At 41.0% G+C, this 20710-nt stretch overlaps 1 protein-coding gene across 5 annotated transcripts in view; it reads left to right on the forward strand.

Moving 5' to 3' along the window:
• Positions 1-20710, forward strand: part of RANBP17 (RAN binding protein 17) — a 179188-nt gene that overhangs the window by 10308 nt on the left and 148170 nt on the right. For all 5 annotated transcript variants that reach the window (XM_083493750.1, XM_083493747.1, XM_083493749.1 and 2 more), the window contains 9 exons: positions 1330-1395; positions 2922-3026; positions 4676-4841; positions 7839-7912; positions 9314-9433; positions 12027-12173; positions 12483-12655; positions 13158-13351; positions 17528-17633. In XM_083493750.1, coding sequence (XP_083349876.1) covers positions 1330-1395; positions 2922-3026; positions 4676-4841; positions 7839-7912; positions 9314-9433; positions 12027-12173; positions 12483-12655; positions 13158-13351; positions 17528-17633 — 1151 coding nt within the window. The remainder of the gene's footprint in view (positions 1-1329; positions 1396-2921; positions 3027-4675; positions 4842-7838; positions 7913-9313; positions 9434-12026; positions 12174-12482; positions 12656-13157; positions 13352-17527; positions 17634-20710) is intronic.

A 20710-nucleotide genomic window follows, 5' to 3' on the forward strand; every position in this document is an offset into this window, starting at 1 on the left:
GGGAGTAGTATTATCCGGATATGGGAAAAGGACTGACTGTAAGAGTTGTTTGTCTTAGGCTACCCAATATGTTAATGGCTAAATGAGATTTAAACTGATCCTGGTTTCACAAATGTGAAACCGTCTGCTGTTAAATGTCATTATATTCTGTTTCTATTTTTGCATGAGGGGGGAAAGCTGATAATATGTTACAGTTAATGCACTTTAAAATCATTAGGAAAGTGTGATAAAAATGGCCTTGTGTTCATTAACAACAAATGTGGGAAGAATACTGCGGCTGTTTTGCAGTTATTTTTATTAATGTAATTTGATTTTACATTTATTATTAAAATGTTTGAAGTGTGAATCTGCTGTAGTTAATTCATTAATAATAGAGATTCAAACTCAAAACTTTGCTTCTTGGGAGACTTCCTTCACTGAATTATTTTCCTTTGGGAGACAAAATGAAACCATATTTCTAATTCCCGGCTGAGCTTACCATTTAAAATAGAGATGTTGATCAGCAATAAATATTAAGTCTTGGGCACAAGTGTTTGGATTGTCATTAAATAGGGGAAAACGGGGAGGAGGAGTCCAGTTTAAATTTGTAAATATATCTGTCTTGCTTAGTATAGCAGTAAGTTTCCCAGCCATTCCTGGAGTTTGGCTGTGTAGGGCTGTGGAATGGTTTGTTCTGATTGCCTAAGACATTGAGGAGCCAAGGCCAATTTGAGTAGATGGCACTTAACTGGGTTAGCAAGACTAATAGTCTGAACTAATATAAGGCAACCTCATGTGCTTCTGATAGCAGAAAAACCCCCTCCTCCCTGATATAGGCATTCAGGTGTTAGTACTTGTGGGTACTGAATTCTGAAAGGGCCACGAGAATGTATGGGGACAGCCCTACTTACTTGATGACGTTTTTGCTGGCCATCATATTTGTTATGATAATATGGAGAAAATATGGATAAAAATGGCCAGATTCGTCTAAACTTAGTGTTTCCCAAACTTGGGTCTCCAGCTGTTTTCAGACTATAATTCCCACCATCACTGATGCTTGCTTGCTAGGGATGATGGGAGTTGTAGTCCAGAAGCAGCTGGAGACCCAGGTTTGGGAAACCTTGCTCTAGCAGAAGCTAGTGTAAGGGCTCTTGCTAGCTCAGTGGTCTTCCTCTTCTCCTCCCCACCATGTACCCTGTTGCTTCCCCAACTCTTCTCTGCAGGGTTGGGAGAAATGCTTCAGCTGACAGAATGATCAGAAAAGCACGGTGCTGAATACCTACCTGAGATTAAAAGCCACCTAAAACATTCATTTTGGAACATTAACACTTTTTTCCCTATATGCTGTAGGGGACTGTGGACCACTGCATAATAGGAGTAATGATTCTTTCAGAACTGACTCAGGAAATGAATTTTGTAAGTGCACTTCTTTCCTCTCGAAATTCTTTTACGCTGTCAAGAGAATGGTCAGAGTGTCTTATGGGGCTGAAAATTGGGAAGCTGCTGTACATTGTAAAAAGTAAAAAAAATGCCTAAGAAAGGTTTTTAATGGAATGAAGCAGAGAAATGGGTTGCAGGGAATGTGGCCCATCCAACAGTTGCTTGAATCAGTTATAATACTCTGAAAAAGGACAAAGAAACCAAATGCCGCCCCCCAGCCCCATCAAGTAATCACACTTTTCCTCAACCATGAAACATAGAAGTGCAGGCAAATGCACCCTGCATATAGGAAATAGGTTAAGAGAGGAAAGTTGCAGAAATGTTCTCTCACTTGTTCTTCAGCTTTTAATAATCCTATCCACATCCCACTAAGGGCTTCAAAGACTATTAGTCTTTATCATTTTGGAGGAAACCAAAGAGAAGATTGAAGGGAAGGAGAGCAGGGTTCTTGCTTCTCTTTTTTTGCATTAGCTTGTCTTTGCTTTGAAGTATAAGCCAAGGTGACACTTTAAAGTGGCATTTTCTTCTCCCGTGGATATTTTAACCCTTGATCCTTGCATGTGGTGTTTAGCATGGCCAATTTTAGGTTTGATGATAGTCATCAGAAATAGTTGTGCTACACAAATTGATCTGGTAGATGTACATTATTAACAGATATGTATCATCTGTTGCTGATTGTAATTTTTGCTATAGACTAGAGAAACGTAGTAGATAGATGTTTCTCGTGTGTGTGATGATCTCTCCACTAAAATGGTGAGGGAGTTATGCTTAGCAATGTGAATTTTTTTAGCAGTTCAACTTGCACAATATGGATTGGTGTGATGTGATTATAGAGATTTAGGAATTTAGTAAGTGATTTAAGTCTTGTGAATGCATCCTAAGAATTTTTAGGAGTTCTGCTTAATCCTTATCCTATGTGGAATGATTGTCCTTTACACTTTGTTCCATCTATTCTGGTTTCATATCAATATGATCTTTTGCAAGTTCAATTGAATCAGTGGGACTTGACCCTAGCATATAGATTTGCATTGAGGTGTCACTGCTGGCTTTGCAAAGTAGCTTGGCTGCACCTATGAAGGAACTGTCAACCATAATGACTGAATATGCTAAACTAAGTGTCCTGGTATTAGATATGTATAGTTATGGTACAGATTCTGTATGTCTGGAGGACCATTTTTCTGAATGACTTTCTCCACTTGAACTCTGTTCCTGTTCATTTTAGAGCACGCACCCCACAGTAATTTCAGACCCCCTTGTATTTTGCATGGATACTGAGTTCCAGACAGAAGTCATATTTATGTATCTGTTTCAGATTAGGCTTAACACAAATAGAGGGAAACAAAACTTAGAACATGTGGGTAAGGAGGATCATATGAATTAAATAATAGGATGTAGACCTGTTGAGTAATAATTTTCTTGTAGCTCACATACAAGTAATATGTTTTACCAAGTCAAAATGAAGACACACTGATTCTGAAGTGTTTTTTAATTTTTATTTTAAGGTTGATTATTCTAGACCTTCATCAAAGCATCGTAAAATAGCTACCTCATTTCGTGATACTACTTTAAAAGACATTTTGATGCTGGCATGCTCGCTGTTGAAAGAGGTAGGCCTAAACACAAGCTGTATTATAAAGATAAATCTTTTGCCCACCATGGGGCTCAAACTCACTACCCTGAGATTAAGAGTCTCATGCTTGACCGACTGAGCCATCCCAGCTTTACCCGAGTGGCTAATAATTGCATTTGTTTTTGAGCAAAATTAGTATGCCAGCAGAACATTGTTGGCTGTTGAACAACAACAGAATAGAACATAGTAGACTAGAGATGAATTCGCGATTGGAATCAGATGCAGAATATACAACTGTACCTGTCTATGATAAGTCTAAATGGCTTATGAATTCAGCATGAAACAGAACTCTTGCCAGTAAAGCTCACATATGCTGGGTTTTTAACAAATAATACTCTTTGCTGCAGTGTAATTGAGCAAACATTTGTCGTGAAAAGTTAAACTAGCCACTGAACATGGTGTACTTTAAACACATGAATAGGCTTATTTCAGTGCAGATCCGTGAGAAGCCTTGGTGATGGATGGATGGGTACAGAACAGAGGGACAGCGGATCGTTTATTTCTCTCCCTGCTTGCCCCCATCAGGTCCATCTCTATGTTGTCTCCACTTAAATTTCTGAAGCATGATGGTGGTTTATATTGCTACTTTATTTTTTGAATAAACTAAGAGAAGCGATTTTTGCTTCTTCTTCTTATTAATTGAATTTATATACTGCACTATACTAGGGGGGTCTCAGAATGGTTATCGTTGGATTGGTTACCGTTGGATGTCAAGGCAAACCACAGGGTACAATTCAGCGCTATGCTACTACAGTTGTTCTACCAGTGCAAAAATTTCAGCTTGCCACACAGAATGATCTCCCCTCTCTTTACCCCACACACTGTTCTGGGAAATCTCCAGATCCCCCAGAGCCCATTGGGAGAGGCAGGAGGGGACGTCCCATTGCAATAGCAGAACTGAGTCCACTGGCTTCCACGAGTGTGCCTATTTAGTTAAATCCAGCCCATAGTTCATATTTTACCATGAATGTTCAGATAGCTCCCATGTAGCGTTTCCCACAGTGAGAGCAACAAACCAGGATCCTTGGCTTGCAATGATAAATTATGCTGGCGATCATAGTTCATTTTTTGCTTTGCACAGTGCATACTTAAACTGCAGCATTCCTTTCCATAAGATGACCACCATCTTTAGTTATTTTAAAAGCAGATTAGACAAATTTATGGAGGATAAGGATATACATGGTAACTAGCCATGATTGCTATGTTCTGTGCCTCTGAATAGCAGTTGCTAGGGAGCACAAATTTATTAATTTGTTTTTATTTATTAAATTTGCATACTGCCCTTCATTCATAGATCCCAAGGAGGCTCACAAATGGGGAGAGCGTTGCTACATTCATATCCCACTTGTGGGCTTTCTGTAGGTTTTTGGATGCTGGACATGATGGACCTTTGATCTGATCCAGCAAGGCTCTTCTTATCTTTCTGGTGTGACCTGATGGTGATTTCTATGAGCCCCCAAAAACCCCCACAGCCCCTTGTTTGGACATATTGCTAGGAGAGGGATCATGATTTGTTGCTCTCAAAAGGTGAGGAAGGAAGAAGCAGCTATCTGCGAGGTCGACTATGATGTGTGAACGTGGCCAGTTACTGACACACTTTTTCCCCCTTTTTTGGTCTGGATTTAGATGTTGGCAAAACCATTAAATCTTCAGGATCAGCAACAACAAAATCTAGCAATGCATCTTTTGAAACTTGTCCTCAATTGTCTTAACTATGACTTCATTGGCAGTTCAGCAGATGAATCTGCAGATGATCTGTGCACTGTACAGATCCCAACAAACTGGAGATCAAGTAAGAGAATTAATTAATGGTGATAACCTAACATTTTAGGTGGTGCCCATGACTATACACAATTGAAGTTGAATATCTGTTTTGCATCTAAAGGCATTCTATCTTATGGAGGTATTTTTGATCATGATATTAGTTGCAAAAAAATAATTCTATGGGTTGGGAGAGGAACTGTCATGACAAAACTTCCCATATTCCGCAGCTCACAACCATTTGCAGTCCCACACCTTAATTCCCTGAACTTGGACAGTAGTCCTGGGTAGAATTGAACTCTTTGCATGTGAAGTGTGAGCCATGCAGTCAATATGTAATGTAAGGGGCCATGGTTTATATTTGTCATACGTGATGCTTCAGGGTGGTTGGTATCCAATGAAATAATGTTGTACTAATTTTGTTTCTTTTCCCCTGCTAGCCTCTGAAGTGTTAGTATTAATAATACAGGGGCACAATGATGTACAGTGGTACCTTGGGTTACATACGCTTCAGGTTACAGACTCTGCTAACTCAGAAATATTACCTCAGGTTAAGAACTTTGCTTCAGGATGAGAACAGAAATTGTGCTCTGGTGGCGCGGCGGCAGCAGGAGGCCCCATTAGCGAAAGTGGCGCTTCAGGTTAAGAACAGTTTCAGGTTAAGAACAGACCTCCAGAACGAATTAAGTTCTTAACCTGAGGTACCACTGTACTATGGAGTTCCATGATACTAGGACTATAATATACCCTAAAAACAGGGGTCACCAACCATTTTTCGTCAGTGGGCACATTTGGAATTTTGAGGAAGTGCCAAGGGGCAAACAGTCACAAAAATCCCCTCATTCTTTTTTCCTTCACCTTTTCTTATTCTTTCCCTCCTGAATATTCCCCTTAATACCCTTCCTTCCCATTGCCCATCTAGCTGTTCTTCTATAATTGCTGTTTTGCAAATATTCTCTTGAAAAAGTGCAGGTGAATCCATGCCCAACTAACAGTGATATTGCTCCCAGTCCTTCCCTATCTAAATAGAATGTTTCATTGAACCCATCCTTAGTGGTGAAAACTGCTTTAAGTTAATAATAAATAAAACTGCTTTAAGTTAATAATTCTTTAGCGGAAGAGAGGTTAATGAAAGTTAAAATGGGCAACGTGTATACAGCAGCAGTCTGCAGAGTGCAATCTTTATTTTCTCTCTAGTACATCCATTTTGCCTACTCTGGAAGCTTTTAAATAGCGTACATTGTTGCTGCAGTGGTTGCTTCATTGGTCCATTAGAAAGCTTCGGTTGGATAATGTACTTAAGAAGTATGTGCAAACTATACTCTGTGGGTCTCCCTACCTTCCAGCTGCTGTGCTTTGTGCTGAACAGCTTTTTAAAAATGTCAGCCTTTCACTTTGGAGGGGCAGTAGTAAAGACTGAGATGACTGTTCACATTTTGTGTATATATTGCTAAAGTTTGTTCCTGGAATGTTTTCCCTTCTCTACTGTTTGAAAAGAGCTTCTAGTTAAAAAGGAACTTTTCAAAGCAAAGTTCTTTATACCTGTAATATTTGTGTATTTTGTGGGACATCTTAAAAAACCAGTAAGCATACATAATTTTAAAATGGCAAACGGTACTGTTTCATTGTGTTAATAGAAAGCTATTTGGGTCATGAAACAAAAACTGTTGGTTTTCAGGGATACGCTAAAACCTGACATAGGCTGTGAACAAGAACTTTATGTATATTCGCTCTTTCCTAAACGTAACTCTGACAACCAATGAAACGGGGAACAGGGCTATGGTTTGCTTTACAGTGGTACCTTGGTTCTTGAACTTAATCCATTTCGGGAGTCCATTCGATTCCCGAAACCTTTCAAAAACCAAGGCATGGCTTCCGATTGACTGCAGGAGCTTCCTGCACTCAAGCGGAAGCCGTGTCAGATGTTCGGCTTGCGAAAAACATTCGCAAACTGGAACACTTACTTCCGTGTTTGCAGTGTTTGGGAGCCAAGCCGTATTGTCCTGCTTCTCCTGTGCTTGACAGTCACAAGGAGAGGCTGAGTCAAAAGAAGGAATACTGAAATAGCAAGAGTAGAATTTAGTGCTGATCTTAAGCAGTGGCAGGTTCATACCTTTTTTATTCCCCTTTCCTCTGTGGTGGTTTTGTGTGGTTTTTTTGGGGGGGGGACACACAAAGGAGAGTATGTAAACAGGTGAAAGTGTGTTGCAGTACAACTTCCTACACAATGTTTCTTGCCCCAGCTTTAATTGGCTTTGTGACATTCTCATGCCGCTGTATTTTGATTGGCTCCATGGCATTGTGATGTAAACATGACCACACATGGTCCCCAGTTGGCTGGGATCTCAGTTCAGCAGCAAGGTGAGGCAGTTAAAGGGGACAGAACATGGATTGGAGCATCACTTGACAGTGATTAACATTATTGGTGAACAAGTATAAAATATTGGGAGGGAGCTTGGAAAAACATCACCACCCTACCCCAGACACCCATTTTATGTAAAAATGTGTACTGGTGGATATTTGACATAGCACTAGTATAATTTGGATTGTACTCTTGAAGTAGAGAGCATTTAGAAAAAACAACAACTGGGTTGTACAGTTACAGTAAGTCCGCAACTTACACGGGGGTTACATTCCAGGGATCATGCCAAAACCGAAAACCATGTGTAGTCAAAACCCATTGGGTTCAGTAGTGGGTGGGATTGTCAGCGTCATTTTCCCTGTAATCCTGCCTCCTTTCTTCCCTCTTTTTTATTTTTATTTTGTGACATAAAGCTGAATGTGCACAAGTTAAATGCACATAAATTGTGGGCTTACCTTAGCAGATTTCATTTTCTGCAGGAGTCCCAACAGTTTGGGCTATGATTTATATGGCCTGCTTTTTTCTTTTTCTTTTTGCCAGTGTAGACCAAATGCTAAACAGTTATATTTCTTACCATTTTTAAAAAGAGGAGTGGAACTTGTGAAAGTTATTTTCTTTGTAACGCAAGGATTTGACCATTTCATAATTTTACCTTTCCCTTCTCAGTCTTCCTGGAGCCAGAAACCTTGGATCTCTTTTTTGATCTGTATCATTCCCTCCCATCAATGCTGTCTCAGTTAGTAAGTATGTTTTTCCAATAGTAAAAGAAAGTGATTTCTGAGAAGCTGTTTGGACATTAGTACATGCTTAATGAATATGTCATACCAGAATTGCCCCTTGTATCGCCTTAGATTTCACTTCTGTTTATATGCTCCAAAAGGGTCTCTGCGGTACAGTTCAGAGGAGGGGGAGCACACAGAATTGCAATTGGAAGCAATAGGACTTTTTCAGTCAGCAGCAAATCAACTGTATATTTGTAAATGTAGCTACAACTGCAGCCTCTCCCACAGTCCACAGCAAATGTTCAGCCCACCATCAATTATGTATTTGCCCACAGACAGTAAAAACGTGCGGAAAGCACATGCCTAGCTTAAATGTGTGGGTTTATTTTGGCCTTGCATTTCCCGGTGCAATTCCATTGGCCTCTCTGTCCTTAGATGTTGCAGTAGCACTCTTTGTTTATTTATTAAATTTGTGTACTGCCCTTCATCCGAAGATCTCGGGGCGGCTCACTCTTCTGCATGTGCTTTGCAGAAACTATTATTCAGAGCCCTATTGTCTTTGATGCTGGAGTTATTAAATAGCTATCATGACTTTTAGCCACAATTTGGTCTAACCCCCTTTTAAAGCTGATGTTGTGGCTGTTGTTGCATCCTGTGGAAGTGAGTAGGTTGACTGTGCCCTGTGTCTGCACTGAAGTTTCTGTCAGCTTCTTTCAGTGACCCCAGATTCTAGTAGTCTGTGAGAGAAGAAAAATCTCTCTCCAAATAATGCACAATTTTAGATGTCTCTCTATAAATATCCTCAAATATTAACTTCTGTCATACAGGAGTTGCTCCAGAGATAATCCCCAAATTGTGGAATGGTGGGTAGAATTCTAACAAAATGGGCCACTCTTCCATGCTTCCCCTACCATGCCCCTTTTCCCACTAAGTTTTGGCCTTGTATTGCCAGAGTTGCTATGACTCTCTTACATTGTCACAATGCAGCATAAGTGACTGGGCTCTTCTGGTTAGCTGTGCAATCACAGCACATGCCCTTGCAACAGGGCACAGTATCTAACACCATGTTGCCTGGCTAGTGTTCTGTTAGGATATGATCATACCAGAAGCCAGTAACTACCTGAATTGTGTCCGTTGTAGAGATGGTGGACATACAGATACGTGTATTTGAATCAGTTTATTTAGCATTGTTTTTAATGGCGCATGAACACTGACGACAGCTTTCTGTGTTTTAAATATAGACTGTGTTTGACTACTGTAGCTGTTGGCCCAACATGATTGTATAGACTTTTCTAAGCTAGAAGAAACTTGACTGGTATAGCAGTAAGGTGTTGGATGCTTCTGGTATCCGTTAGTCCAAAAAGGAATGGTTGTATCTTGTTAATGAATAAAATCATTAAATCCTTGTTTTCTTTCTAGGCACTTTCTTGTTTAGTTCAGTTTGCTTCTACAAGGAGATCCTTATTTAGCAACCCAGAACGTGCCAAATACCTTGGTAACCTGATCAAAGGAGTAAAAAGAATACTTGAAAATCCTCAGGTATACATTTGACAGTTTTCTCCTCAGTTCTGAGTATATGATGTCCACTTTTAAAAATATGTCTTGCTGCTAATTAAATTGTGGTTATCTTCCTGTTTGTTTGGGCTAATAAGCTGGGAAAGGAAGGGGGAAATAGGGGGCATCATGTGTGGCACATATCCTCTACCTTCTGGGTTAAAAAGGAGTAATAGGAAATGGTTCTGTGCTTGATGCACAGTGACAAATGTTATAGAGTTTCCTGTATGGCAACTTCATACAAACCATTGGTGAGGGAAACATGCAAATCACTCAGCAAATAGCTCCTGTGGTGTCACTAGCTTTTGGGGAAGACATGAGGGTTGGGATAAGTATGGTGGCCCATCAGCTCCAAGTGTTGTCTGCATGATTCATTATTTCACCAGACTTAGGTTTGTGCCTGCGCTGTCTTTTCTAGAAGAAAAAGGCACCTTTAAAAATATTTCCCAGCAGTGTTATGTTGCTGTTTTGTTTAGTTTCAGCAACTGTGTTTGAAAATACACTGTTGTTTATTTGAAAAACACAGCTGCTTATAACTATGTGGAATATTCATTTATTAAATTTATTAAATTCTTATACTGCCCTTCATCTGCGTACCACATGGAAGCTTACAATATAAAAACTCAAATACGCAGAACATGGTAACAAACAGAAACAATACCCCCTTCCCTTATAGTCTCTTTTAACTGTTTGTCGATGTTTCTATCTTTCTAAGTATGTATGATATAATCACCTTTTAATTACTAGTTTTTATTCCTTACCTGTTTTAAGTCTTATGTGTTCAGTTTATCTATATGTTTTATCTTATGCTGGTCTGTGACCGGAATAAAGTTTGAGACTGATACTGTAATGAAGGTGCCAGGTGAGGCTCACTGGGGAGATCTTTCCACAAGCGGAGAGCCACTGCAGAAAAGGCCCATTCTCGTGTTGCCACCGTCTGGATCTCTCATGGAGTTGAGCACACAAAGAAGAGCGTCAGATGGTGATAACCTAGTAGGGTAAATGAAAGCATAGGAGCACCAGGCAAGGGTGCTCTTTAGCCACATCTCAGTCAAGCAAAAAAGTGTGAATCTGCAAATACCATGTCTGACCTCCACATGATGAGAGTTGTATTATTGCTCTGGTGTTTTATGTTAAGCAGTATAGAAATTCCTATAAATAACTAAAGAATCAGAAAGGAGTCGCAACAATCTTGGCTTTCTTCTGCCACAGGTTGTGAGATCTCACTGTACTCCTAGTGTGCCTGAATCAGGGTACAGTGGTGCCTCACAAGACGAAAAGAATCCGTTCCGCGAGTCTCTTCGTCTTGCGGTTTTTTCGTCTTGCGAAGCAAGCCCATTAGCGGATTAGCGCTATTAGCGGGCTTAGCGGATCAGCTAAGAAGCAGTTTAGCGGCTTAGCGGATCAGCTGATAAGCAGTTTAGCGGCTTAGCGGATCAGCTGATAAGCAGCTTAGCGGATCAGCTGATAAGCGGTTTAGCGGCTTGGGAAAAAGGGGGGGAGGAAAAAAAACCCGCAGGAACTCGCAAGACATTTTCGTCTTGCGAAGCAAGCCCATAGGAAATTCGTTTTGCGAAGCACCTCCAAAATGGAAAACCCTTTCGTCTAGCGGGTTTTCCGTCTTGCGAGGCATTCGTCTTGCGGGGCACCATTGTACTAATAGAGCTGGCTGAGGACATGAGAGAAAGTCCCCATTCTGCTCAACCAACTGGTGCTCAGCAACAATTAACAAGAGACAGCCAAGTTGCTTACATCACTATATTTTAAAAATTGCTTTCCCCCCAAGGGCATTAAACTTGAAGCATTTTGTATGATAGTAGCTGGAGGAGACTCTTGAGAGTCCCATGGACTGCAAGAAGATCAAACTTATCCATTCTGAAGGAAATCAGCCCTGAGTGCTCACTGGAAGGACAAATCCTGAAGCTGCGGCTCCAATACTTAGGCCACCTCATGAGAAGAGAAGACTCCCTGGAAAAGACCCTGATGATGGGAAAGATTGAGGACACAAGGAGAAGGGGACGACAGAGGATGAGATGGTTGGACAGTGTTCTCGAAGCTACTAACATGAGTTTGACCAAACTGCGGGAGGCAGTGGAAGACAGGAGTGCCTGGCGTGCTCTGGTCCAGGGGGTCCCAAAGAGTTGGACACGACTAAACGACTAAACTAACAACAACAACAACAACAAGCAGTTGAAACATGAATGGCAGAATCTATTCTTGTTTCGCTTTAACATCAGTTGGCACTTGCATGCACACAAACTTTATATTAATGATTCCAAAGAGACAGCCAGCTGCTCCACTGCTGTAACTCCGTATCTGGTCACCTAACGCATGGGCCTCAGTTCTACTGATTTTTCTTCTTCTTATAATAATAATGTTCATTTTTCTGAATATGCCACTTGTAACACAGCTTTCAGTGCCCTTCTTAATCTTTCAGGATCCTCTTCAGGACATGCAGATCATTCTGGAATGGCCCACCCTGTGCAAAATAATTTAGTATATATTTTCAAAGCATGCATTTCTGCCATTAGACGATTGCTTTACTAATTACAATCTTCTGTGTTGGTGTGCAATTTAGGGTTTATCGGATCCTGGTAACTATCATGAATTCTGTCGATTTTTGGCTCGACTGAAGACTAATTATCAACTGGGAGAATTAGTAGTTGTGAAAGATTACCCAGAAGTTATTAGACTGATAGCCAGTTTCACTATTACTAGTTTACAGGTAAGACAGTGGTAGAACTGTTCTGTGATCTACTTAATAAAAAGGAGGATTTTTTAAAGTGCAGACCTTGCATGATGATGAACTCATTAAAACTGATGCTTTTACATGTTCCAATAGCCTTACTCTGAGAGCATCAACTTTGGGGAGCATATCTTTTTGCAGTTTTACATAACATCTTGGGGCTTTGGTTCTAATTGAGGCATGAACAGAAATAGTAAATAACGGTGATAGTATAGATTACAATGTTTGTAATTGCTCACATTGGGCTAAAACCTACTTTAATAAAAATCTCATTTTGTTTCTTCGTAGCATTGGGAATTCGCACCAAACAGTGTTCATTATTTGCTAACCCTTTGGCAGAGAATGGTTGCCTCAGTGCCTTTTGTGAAGTCATCGGAACCCCATCTCTTGGATACATATGCACCTGAGATCACAAAGGCATATATTACTTCTAGATTGGAATCTGTCCCCATGGTTATAAGGTAACAACATGAAGTATTCTTCTCCACGAGTACTGCTGTACTGTTTCCAGTTTGATAGCATACTGTCTTTGTCATGTATATTCTTCTTGTGTTACGATAACAGTATTGATTGATTGATTGATTGATTGATTGATTATACAAAATTGTGAGGGGGAAAGTGCTCCTGAATTCAGCTGGGTCCAGTCAAAGATTGGGCTATTTCCTATGTTGCATGCCTAAGATAATAGATCATCGTAGCTCTATAATCTTTCATTTTTTGGCTTTGGAGTGTATGTTTTGAAGGAGCTCTCCTGAGAAGCTTTTTCCAGCTTGTAGCTAATACAGAGTAATACAGAGCCATACAGAGCCATACAGAGCCATCCATACATGTCTATGCTGAAGTAAGACCCGTTGTATTCAGGGTATAGGATTGCAACCTTATAAGTAAGCCAAAAATGCTTACATTCCTACACAATGCATTTTACATTGCCCAGAATGACTTTCCTATTTGTATGTATTCTAGAGATGGCTTGGATGATCCCTTGGATGATACAGCCACAGTTTTTCAGCAGCTGGAGCAACTGTGTACAGTTAGCAGATGTGAATATGAAAAGACTTGCGCTCTTCTTGTACAGCTATTTGACCAAAATGCACAAAGCTATCAGAAGCTGTTGCAGTCTTCTAGTAGAAATCCCTTGGCGATCTCAATTCAGGAAGGTTAGTATTTACGTTGTCTGAAAGCTTGCCTGTCTGGTACATTTGCCTTCACCTCCTGAACAACTTTGCTGGCACAGACAGGAAAAATACTATCAGAAAACACAAAGCAGGGCTGGCTAACCTGCCTTTTTGGACTCTTGGTAGCCCCAGTCAGCATGGCCAGTCATCGGGAATGATGGGGAAATCCCACAACTTTCGGAGGGCTCCTGAGTAGCAGATTTTACCCTGCTGTTCAGCCAAAAAGACTTCTTGAGCAGTTTAAATAAGATAAATAAAAACAAATACAAAAGGCATGACACAAAAGAGTGTTTTTTTTTTAAAGAGTAGGAAGAGGAAAAACTTGAGCACCAGTTCAGTTGCATTGTAGCTCTTGCAATGAATGGCTGGAATGGAAACAGTCCAGAGAGAGAGAGGAGCCAATTGGACCTGGCCTTTCAAGAGAGCTGACTATTCCTCCTACCGATTTTTCTGCTGAGCCTGATGAAATGGCTTCTGTGATAGATTAATGCGGGCAGGGAGGAACCTGATCAGTGGGGTTCGATGTTTGCTGCCGCCACTGCTTTTCCTTTGTCTTAGGTGAGGGAATTTGTCAAAACTATTTTTGAAAGTTGAGGTGTATATAGCCTGCTGGATCGCTGCTATCAGCATGCGATTAAAGTTTGGTGGGATGAAAATGACCCTTTTCAGAAGCTAGATCTTTTGGTCTCTGGGCTAGAAATTATTATTGTTGGCTTTCCAACTGGTCGCTATGCAGTTGTGTTTAAGCATAGATAAGGGACCCCTGACCATTAGGTCCAGTTGTGGACGACTCTGGGGTTGCGGCACTCATCTCGCTTTACTGGCCGAGGGAGGCTGCGTACAGCTTCCGGGTCATGTGGCCAGCATGACTAAGCCGCTTCTGGCAAACCAGAGCAGCGCATGGAAATGCTGTTTACCTTCCCGCTGGAGGGGTACCTATTTATCTACTTACATTGTGACATGCTTTCAAACTGCTAGGTTGGCAGGAGCAGGGACCGAGCAACGGGAGCTCACCTCGTCGCAGGGATTTGAACTGCCGACCTTCTGATCAGCAAGCCCTGGCCTCTGTGGTTTAGACAACAGCGCCACCCACATCCTGTGTTTAATCATACATAATTATAATCACTGAGTGGCCTTACATTGCCAACTATCTCAGCCTTGGTACCTCCCCGCTCCATTTGTAATATCAGAATAACAACTCTGACCTATTTTACAGGGTTGTTGTAAGGACTCTTGACATAATTTATGCAAATAGTTTTTAATACTAATGAAGCAATATGGGGTTGTTAAGGATTAAAACGGAAGATGCATCTTTTGAAGATGATACTCAGTGCTATAAGAAAATTAATGACTCCATTAACATTTTTGTACCCCAAGTTGTGTGTCAGTACATATGATGAAAGTGGTTAGATGCTATTCTCAGAAAACCTCTGTAGGTCAAAGCGTTTGAATTCGCCCACCACCAAAGAAAACGTTGGCATTATTTTAAATTTGTATTTCTCTTTATATAATATTCAATATCTTTTCTGTGGACTAAACATTTTCTGTTAGCACAGAACAATAAATGTTACCTCCTCTAGTTATGCACACTTTAATTTAGATGTTTAATGGTTTTTAATGTTACAAAATAAGTTAATATAATATTAAGACCTCATTTTATTATATTGTCTTGGTCTCTGTATCGATTGTGATGCAGTCGTGGTTTACTAAAACAATAATCCCCAAGAAATGGGTCATTAACAGTAGTTAACGATTACTTGTGATCTATGGTAATGACTGATTTCTTTGGGATTATTGCTGTTATAAAACATAATTACAGATTATTACAGCAATAATTATTTTGGTAAGGAAAAAAATATTCTCCTTAAGCAGCTGGAAAAGCAGCAATACTGAATGTTTTGAATAGAGGAAGTAAGCATAGAGAATTGTGATGGAAAATGAATTCTATTTTCTGTGCATAGGGACTAACTCAGGATCATTAACAGAATACTCCATGTGCTGATGGGAGTAGTTTAGAGTTTAATCTTAAATGTTGAGGAGGCTATCAATCCATTTAACGGTTTTCTGTGCTTCAGACTTGCCAATATTCCAGCTTTCAGACATGGTGGTGCTGGCCTTAAAATTGTGAAATAGTACTTTTAAAATACTGGTTTTGTTTTTGCAATAAGCATTTGATTACAGAATCTGCATTAATGGCAGCAACCAAATAGATACCAAATGAGGAGCAGAACTTGGTCAGTTTATTTTAAAATAGTTATCACTTTAAGCTATTGAGACTATAACAAATAAAACAAACCAACGGGGGGTGGGGGATAGAAAAATGATCATGTTTTCACTCTTCACAATAGATCCCATAAAGAAGGGATGGTGTCTGCAGTGATCACTGTTCATCTATTTATAGCCCACCCTCCATCCTAATATTTTAGAGTGGGGAACAATAAAATTTTCTTTTTTTAAAGCCACAATCCAGTAACTAAACATGAGAACAGATAAAATTTCAGTTGGTCATAAAATTGCAGAGACATGCCTCAAAATCCAAAGTTGAACATTAATTATTTCCAATGGCTTGAGTAAACAGACATGTTTTAAGCTGGCACTAGGATGAAAAGAGAGTAGGTACCAGCAGCGAGGACATTTCACAGCTGGGGTGTCACCACCAAGAAGGCCTTATCTTGCATCACTGCAGGATGATATAGGAAGAGGCTCTTTCAAGTATTTAGGTCCCAAATCATTCAGGGTCTTGTAAGTGGTCATGAGTACATGATGGCAACCACTCCTTCAGAACTGGTGATATGTGGCTCTGGGGGGCTGATCAACTCAGTAACCTTGCTGCGGCATTCTGCATGAGCTGCTGTTTCAGAGTCTTTCTGAAAGACAGGCCTACGTAGAGCACATTGTAGTAATCTATATGAGAAGTTATCAGAGCATGAATTACTGTGGCCAGGCTGTCACTGTTCAAGAATGCCTGTAGCTGGCAAACCAGATAAAACTGGCAAAAGGCACTCCACATCACTGAAGACTCTTAAGCCAATAAAGACAGCTATATCTAGGAGTAGGGATGCGGGTGGCACTGTGGGTTAAACCACAGAGCCTAGGACTTGCTGATCAGAAGGTTGGCGGTTTGAATCCACGCGACGGGGTGAGCTCCCGTTGCTGTTCCAGCTCCTGCCAACCTAGCAGTTCGAAAGCACGTCAAAGTGCAAGTAGATAAATAGGTACCGCTCCAGCGGTAAGGTAAACGGCGTTTCCGTGTGCTGCTCTGGTTCGCCAGAAGCGGCTTAGTCATGCTGGTCACATGACCTGGAAGCTGTACGCCGGCTCCCTCGGCCAATAAAGCGAGATGAGCGCCGCAACCCCAGAGTCGGCCACGACTGGACCTAATGGTCAGGGGTCCCTTTACCTTTACATTTAGATCTAGGAGTATTCCTGGTTCCCCTGTTATTTCAAAGGAAAAAAATGTGACAATTGGAATGACCTCTCGGATACTTGCCAGATGTCCAAGAAGGTCCCAAAGAATAGTGTCAAAAACTGCAGAGAAGTCTACCCAGGATGAGGAAAGAGATATTCTTTTTGTTGATTTGCAGTGAAGATCACTTACTAGAGCTGTGAAGCCCTTTCCCCTCCCATTGTCAAGGGCCAACTTGAACAGAATCTAGGTCTGCAGTTGTTGTTTTTTAAAAACCCCCTGCTGTATTGGACCATTAGTCAGAATGTTGTCATAAAAATGGACATTATAGTACTTGGGATGACTATATCAAAATATGATTTATAACAGAAGGCAAAATTCAGTCTTAATTCTGGAATTACTTCCTCAGCTGTGTTACGATACCTATCAGGAACTTGATGAATGTTGATGTTTGCTAGCAGTTATTAACGTTTTAGAAGATTTTAAGAATAGATTTCAAGGCTAACCGAGTGGTTTTGGTAAACTCCCAAGTTTCATCCGCAACAGCATGCCCTACAATATAAGCATTTGAGAGTTTATTATAGGAATCATCAAGTGGCTTCAAAGAATTAGACAGAAATTTAACAATTTATCAATAAACATTAGCATTTACTAGAACAGCCTGCAATATGTTTGGATCAGATGCTGTATGAAGTTGTAATGTAAATGCTCTCTCTCTCTCTCCCTCCCTATCCCCATCCCTACCATGCTAGGACGCTTGGCATGGCTTGTATATCTTGTTGGAACTGTTGTAGGAGGAAGATTAACTTATACCAGTACTGATGAACATGATGCTATGGATGGTGAATTATCTTGTCGGTAAGTGTGCATCATTACCCTCAAATTTTTTTTATAAAAAAGAAGGCATGTTTTGCTATGGGCAAAAGTCCTGTTTACCCCTCGGTGTTTCAGATTTGATGAACAGAGAATGGCTTTCAAAATAGCATATTGACTTGGCATAATGAATTGGCATTATAGAACTGCTCATTTGACAGCATTGGATAACACCTCTGTTTTAAATCACAGTCAGCTGACTGTCCCTGCAGATTGCATGCTGCTCGTTTTCAGTGTGGTAAACGAGTTGAGTTTGTGGGCCTAGGTCCGCAGTGCTAAACTAAAATGGGCAGGTTCTTCTTTCATGGAAGTTAATCTGATCCTTCTGGACGTTCTCTGTGTGGAAAACAAGATTAAGGAGAAAAGGTTTCTCCTAATTGGCAAGAGAAGCAACCATTTGTTTGCCCTGTGTGTGTATTTTCCTACGCAAAACACTTTCTCAGCCTAGAGATTGTGGATTACAGGATCTTATTGTCAGGACAAGATATGGACCATAGGTCGAGCACAAACTGACTTGGTCTCAAAGAAGAGCATTGCGACCATGTGTAGAGAAAATCCTTGGTTGCCCCCTTCTGCTCTAGCCATTGTTGACTTTATGTCCTTTGGACACAGGTATTCATACACACACTGTGTTTCACAGTGTGATACACACACATATCATCATACATATACAGTGGTACCTTGGTTTAAGATCAACTTAGTTTATGAACAACTTGGATTAAGAACGCTGCAAACCCGAAAGTAGGTGTTTTGGTTTGTGAACTTTGTCTTGGAATAAGAACATGTTTCGCTTCCTGTTGAGTGTGTTCCATTTGTAAATAGAGTCCCCCGCTGCTATGGGAAAGCACGCCTTGGTTTAAGAACGGACTTCCAGAACGGATTAAGTTCGTAAATTAAGGTACCACTGTACATACATGCAGGTACCATTCTGTATATTGTCAGGATCCAGCGCCCCAAGCCCTGGGACTGCCTAGCCATTGATTGATTAGCAGAGTAGTGGAACTTTGGCGATTGCATGCATCCCAGAAAGACACCAGGCACAGGAAAAATCATTAGTACAGCGGTGCCTCACAAGACGAAATTAATCCGTTCCACGAGTCTCTTCATCTTGCGGTTTTTTCGTCTTGCGAAGCACGGCTATTAGCGGCTTAGTGGCTTAGCGGCTATTAACGGCTTAGCGGCTTTAAGAAAAAGGAAACAAACTCGCAAGAACTCGCAAGACGTTTCATCTTGCGAAGCAAGCCCATAGGGAAATTCGTCTTGCGGAACGACTCTAAAAACGGAAAACTCTTTCGTCTTGCGCGTTTTTCGTCTTGCGAGGTACCACTGTAGAAAGTTTACTAAGGCATAAACAGTTCTTTGCCAGATCCCTGGGAGCTCTTTGTCGAGCAAAATCCAGTTCCAACATAAAAAAAATTACACCACACGAACATAAAATGCAAAAAATAAAAGCAAGGAAATAGAAGTCTATAGAAGAATGAGAGAAAAAGAGAAAGACTGCTCACTGGTCAGCAGATATATTCTTTCCAGTGGCCTTGGCACTTCAGATGACACACACAGTTTGAAAATATCTGTTGCGCACTCAGAGCAGAATGGAAAGTTACAGGCTCTCTAGAATTTTCTAGTGCAGGCTTCCTCAACCTCGGCCTTCCAGATGTTTTTGGCCTACAACTCCCATGAGCCCTAGCTAGTAGGACCAGTGGTCAGGGATGATGGAAATTGTAGTCTCAAAACATCTGGAGGGCCGAGGTTGAGGAAGCCTGCTCTAGCGTGTTCTAATATTTACTAGGAGCTTCAGCACATACACAAAACTTCATAAACACACACCCACACACACACACACACACCCACACACACACCCCAACACATAAATGTACATATTTTCCCCACCAATCAATACATTTTTTTTAGATGGCTAGCAAACAAAACAATATTAAAAATGCAATGTACAATAATTAAAATGAACAATAAGTGATAAAAGACAGTAAAAAAGTACGTGCAGCACAGACAGCATAACATATTTTACAGTCCAAACTGAATCAAAAAGCCTGGGTGAAAAAAATAGGTCTTCACCTGCTGCTGAAAATACCACAGAGTAGACCCCATGTGAAAAAAGGAGCGCGGGTGGTGCTGTGGTCTAAACCACAGAGCCTAGGGCTTGCTGATCAGAAGGTCGGTGATTCAAATCCCTGTGACGGGGTGAGCTTCCATCGCTCGGTCCCTGCTCCTGCCAACCTAGCAGTTCGAAAGCATGTCAAAGTGCAAAAGTGCAAGTAGATAAATAGGTACCGCTCCGGCGGGAAGGTAAAAGGTGTTTCCATGCGCTGCTCTGGTTCGCCAGAGGTGGCTTAGTCATGCTGGCCACATGACCCGGAAGCTGTACGCCGGCTCCCTCAGCCAGTAGATCGAGATGAGCGCCACAACCCCAGAGTCGTTCGCGACTGGACCTAATGGTCAGGGGCCCCTTTACCTAGACCCCATGTGAGCTTCTCTAGAGAAGTAATTCTGCAGCTGCAGTCCTGAGGCCCCTTCCTTGGTATCACCTACTCCCAACTTCACTTGATGAGACCCCTGGAGCAGAGCCTTTGAAGAGGATCTTAAAATTTGGATAGGCTTGCACAGGAGGAGGTGATCTTTCAGCTAACATAGTCTCAAGCCATTTAAGGCTTTATGGGTTAAAAACAACATTATAAATTGGGCCTGGAAACAGACTGGGAGTCAATGCAATTAATAAAGTACTGGCATAATGCCTCACCCCAGTTAAAAGTTTTGTGTCCCTGTTTTGAACCAATTTCAGTTTCTGGATTGTTTTTAAAGGCAGCCCCATATATAATACACTGTAATAGTCTTTAAGTGGCAGGTTACCAAAGCCTGGATAATTGGATAAGCTATCCTCATCCAAGTATAGGTATAGGTTTATTAGCTGGAGCTGACTGAAGCTGCTTTGAGCCAGAGAAGCTACTCAGCGTTGGAACAGAAAACACACCCAAACTGTGAACCTGGTCCTTAGGGGTCTGAGCACAATCACCATACCTCTCCCTACCTGAAACTGCTCTTATAGC

The sequence above is a fragment of the Podarcis liolepis genome, assembly GCF_965112155.1.
Source record: "Podarcis liolepis genome assembly, chromosome: 3".
Classification (NCBI taxonomy): Eukaryota; Metazoa; Chordata; class Lepidosauria; order Squamata; family Lacertidae; genus Podarcis; species Podarcis liolepis.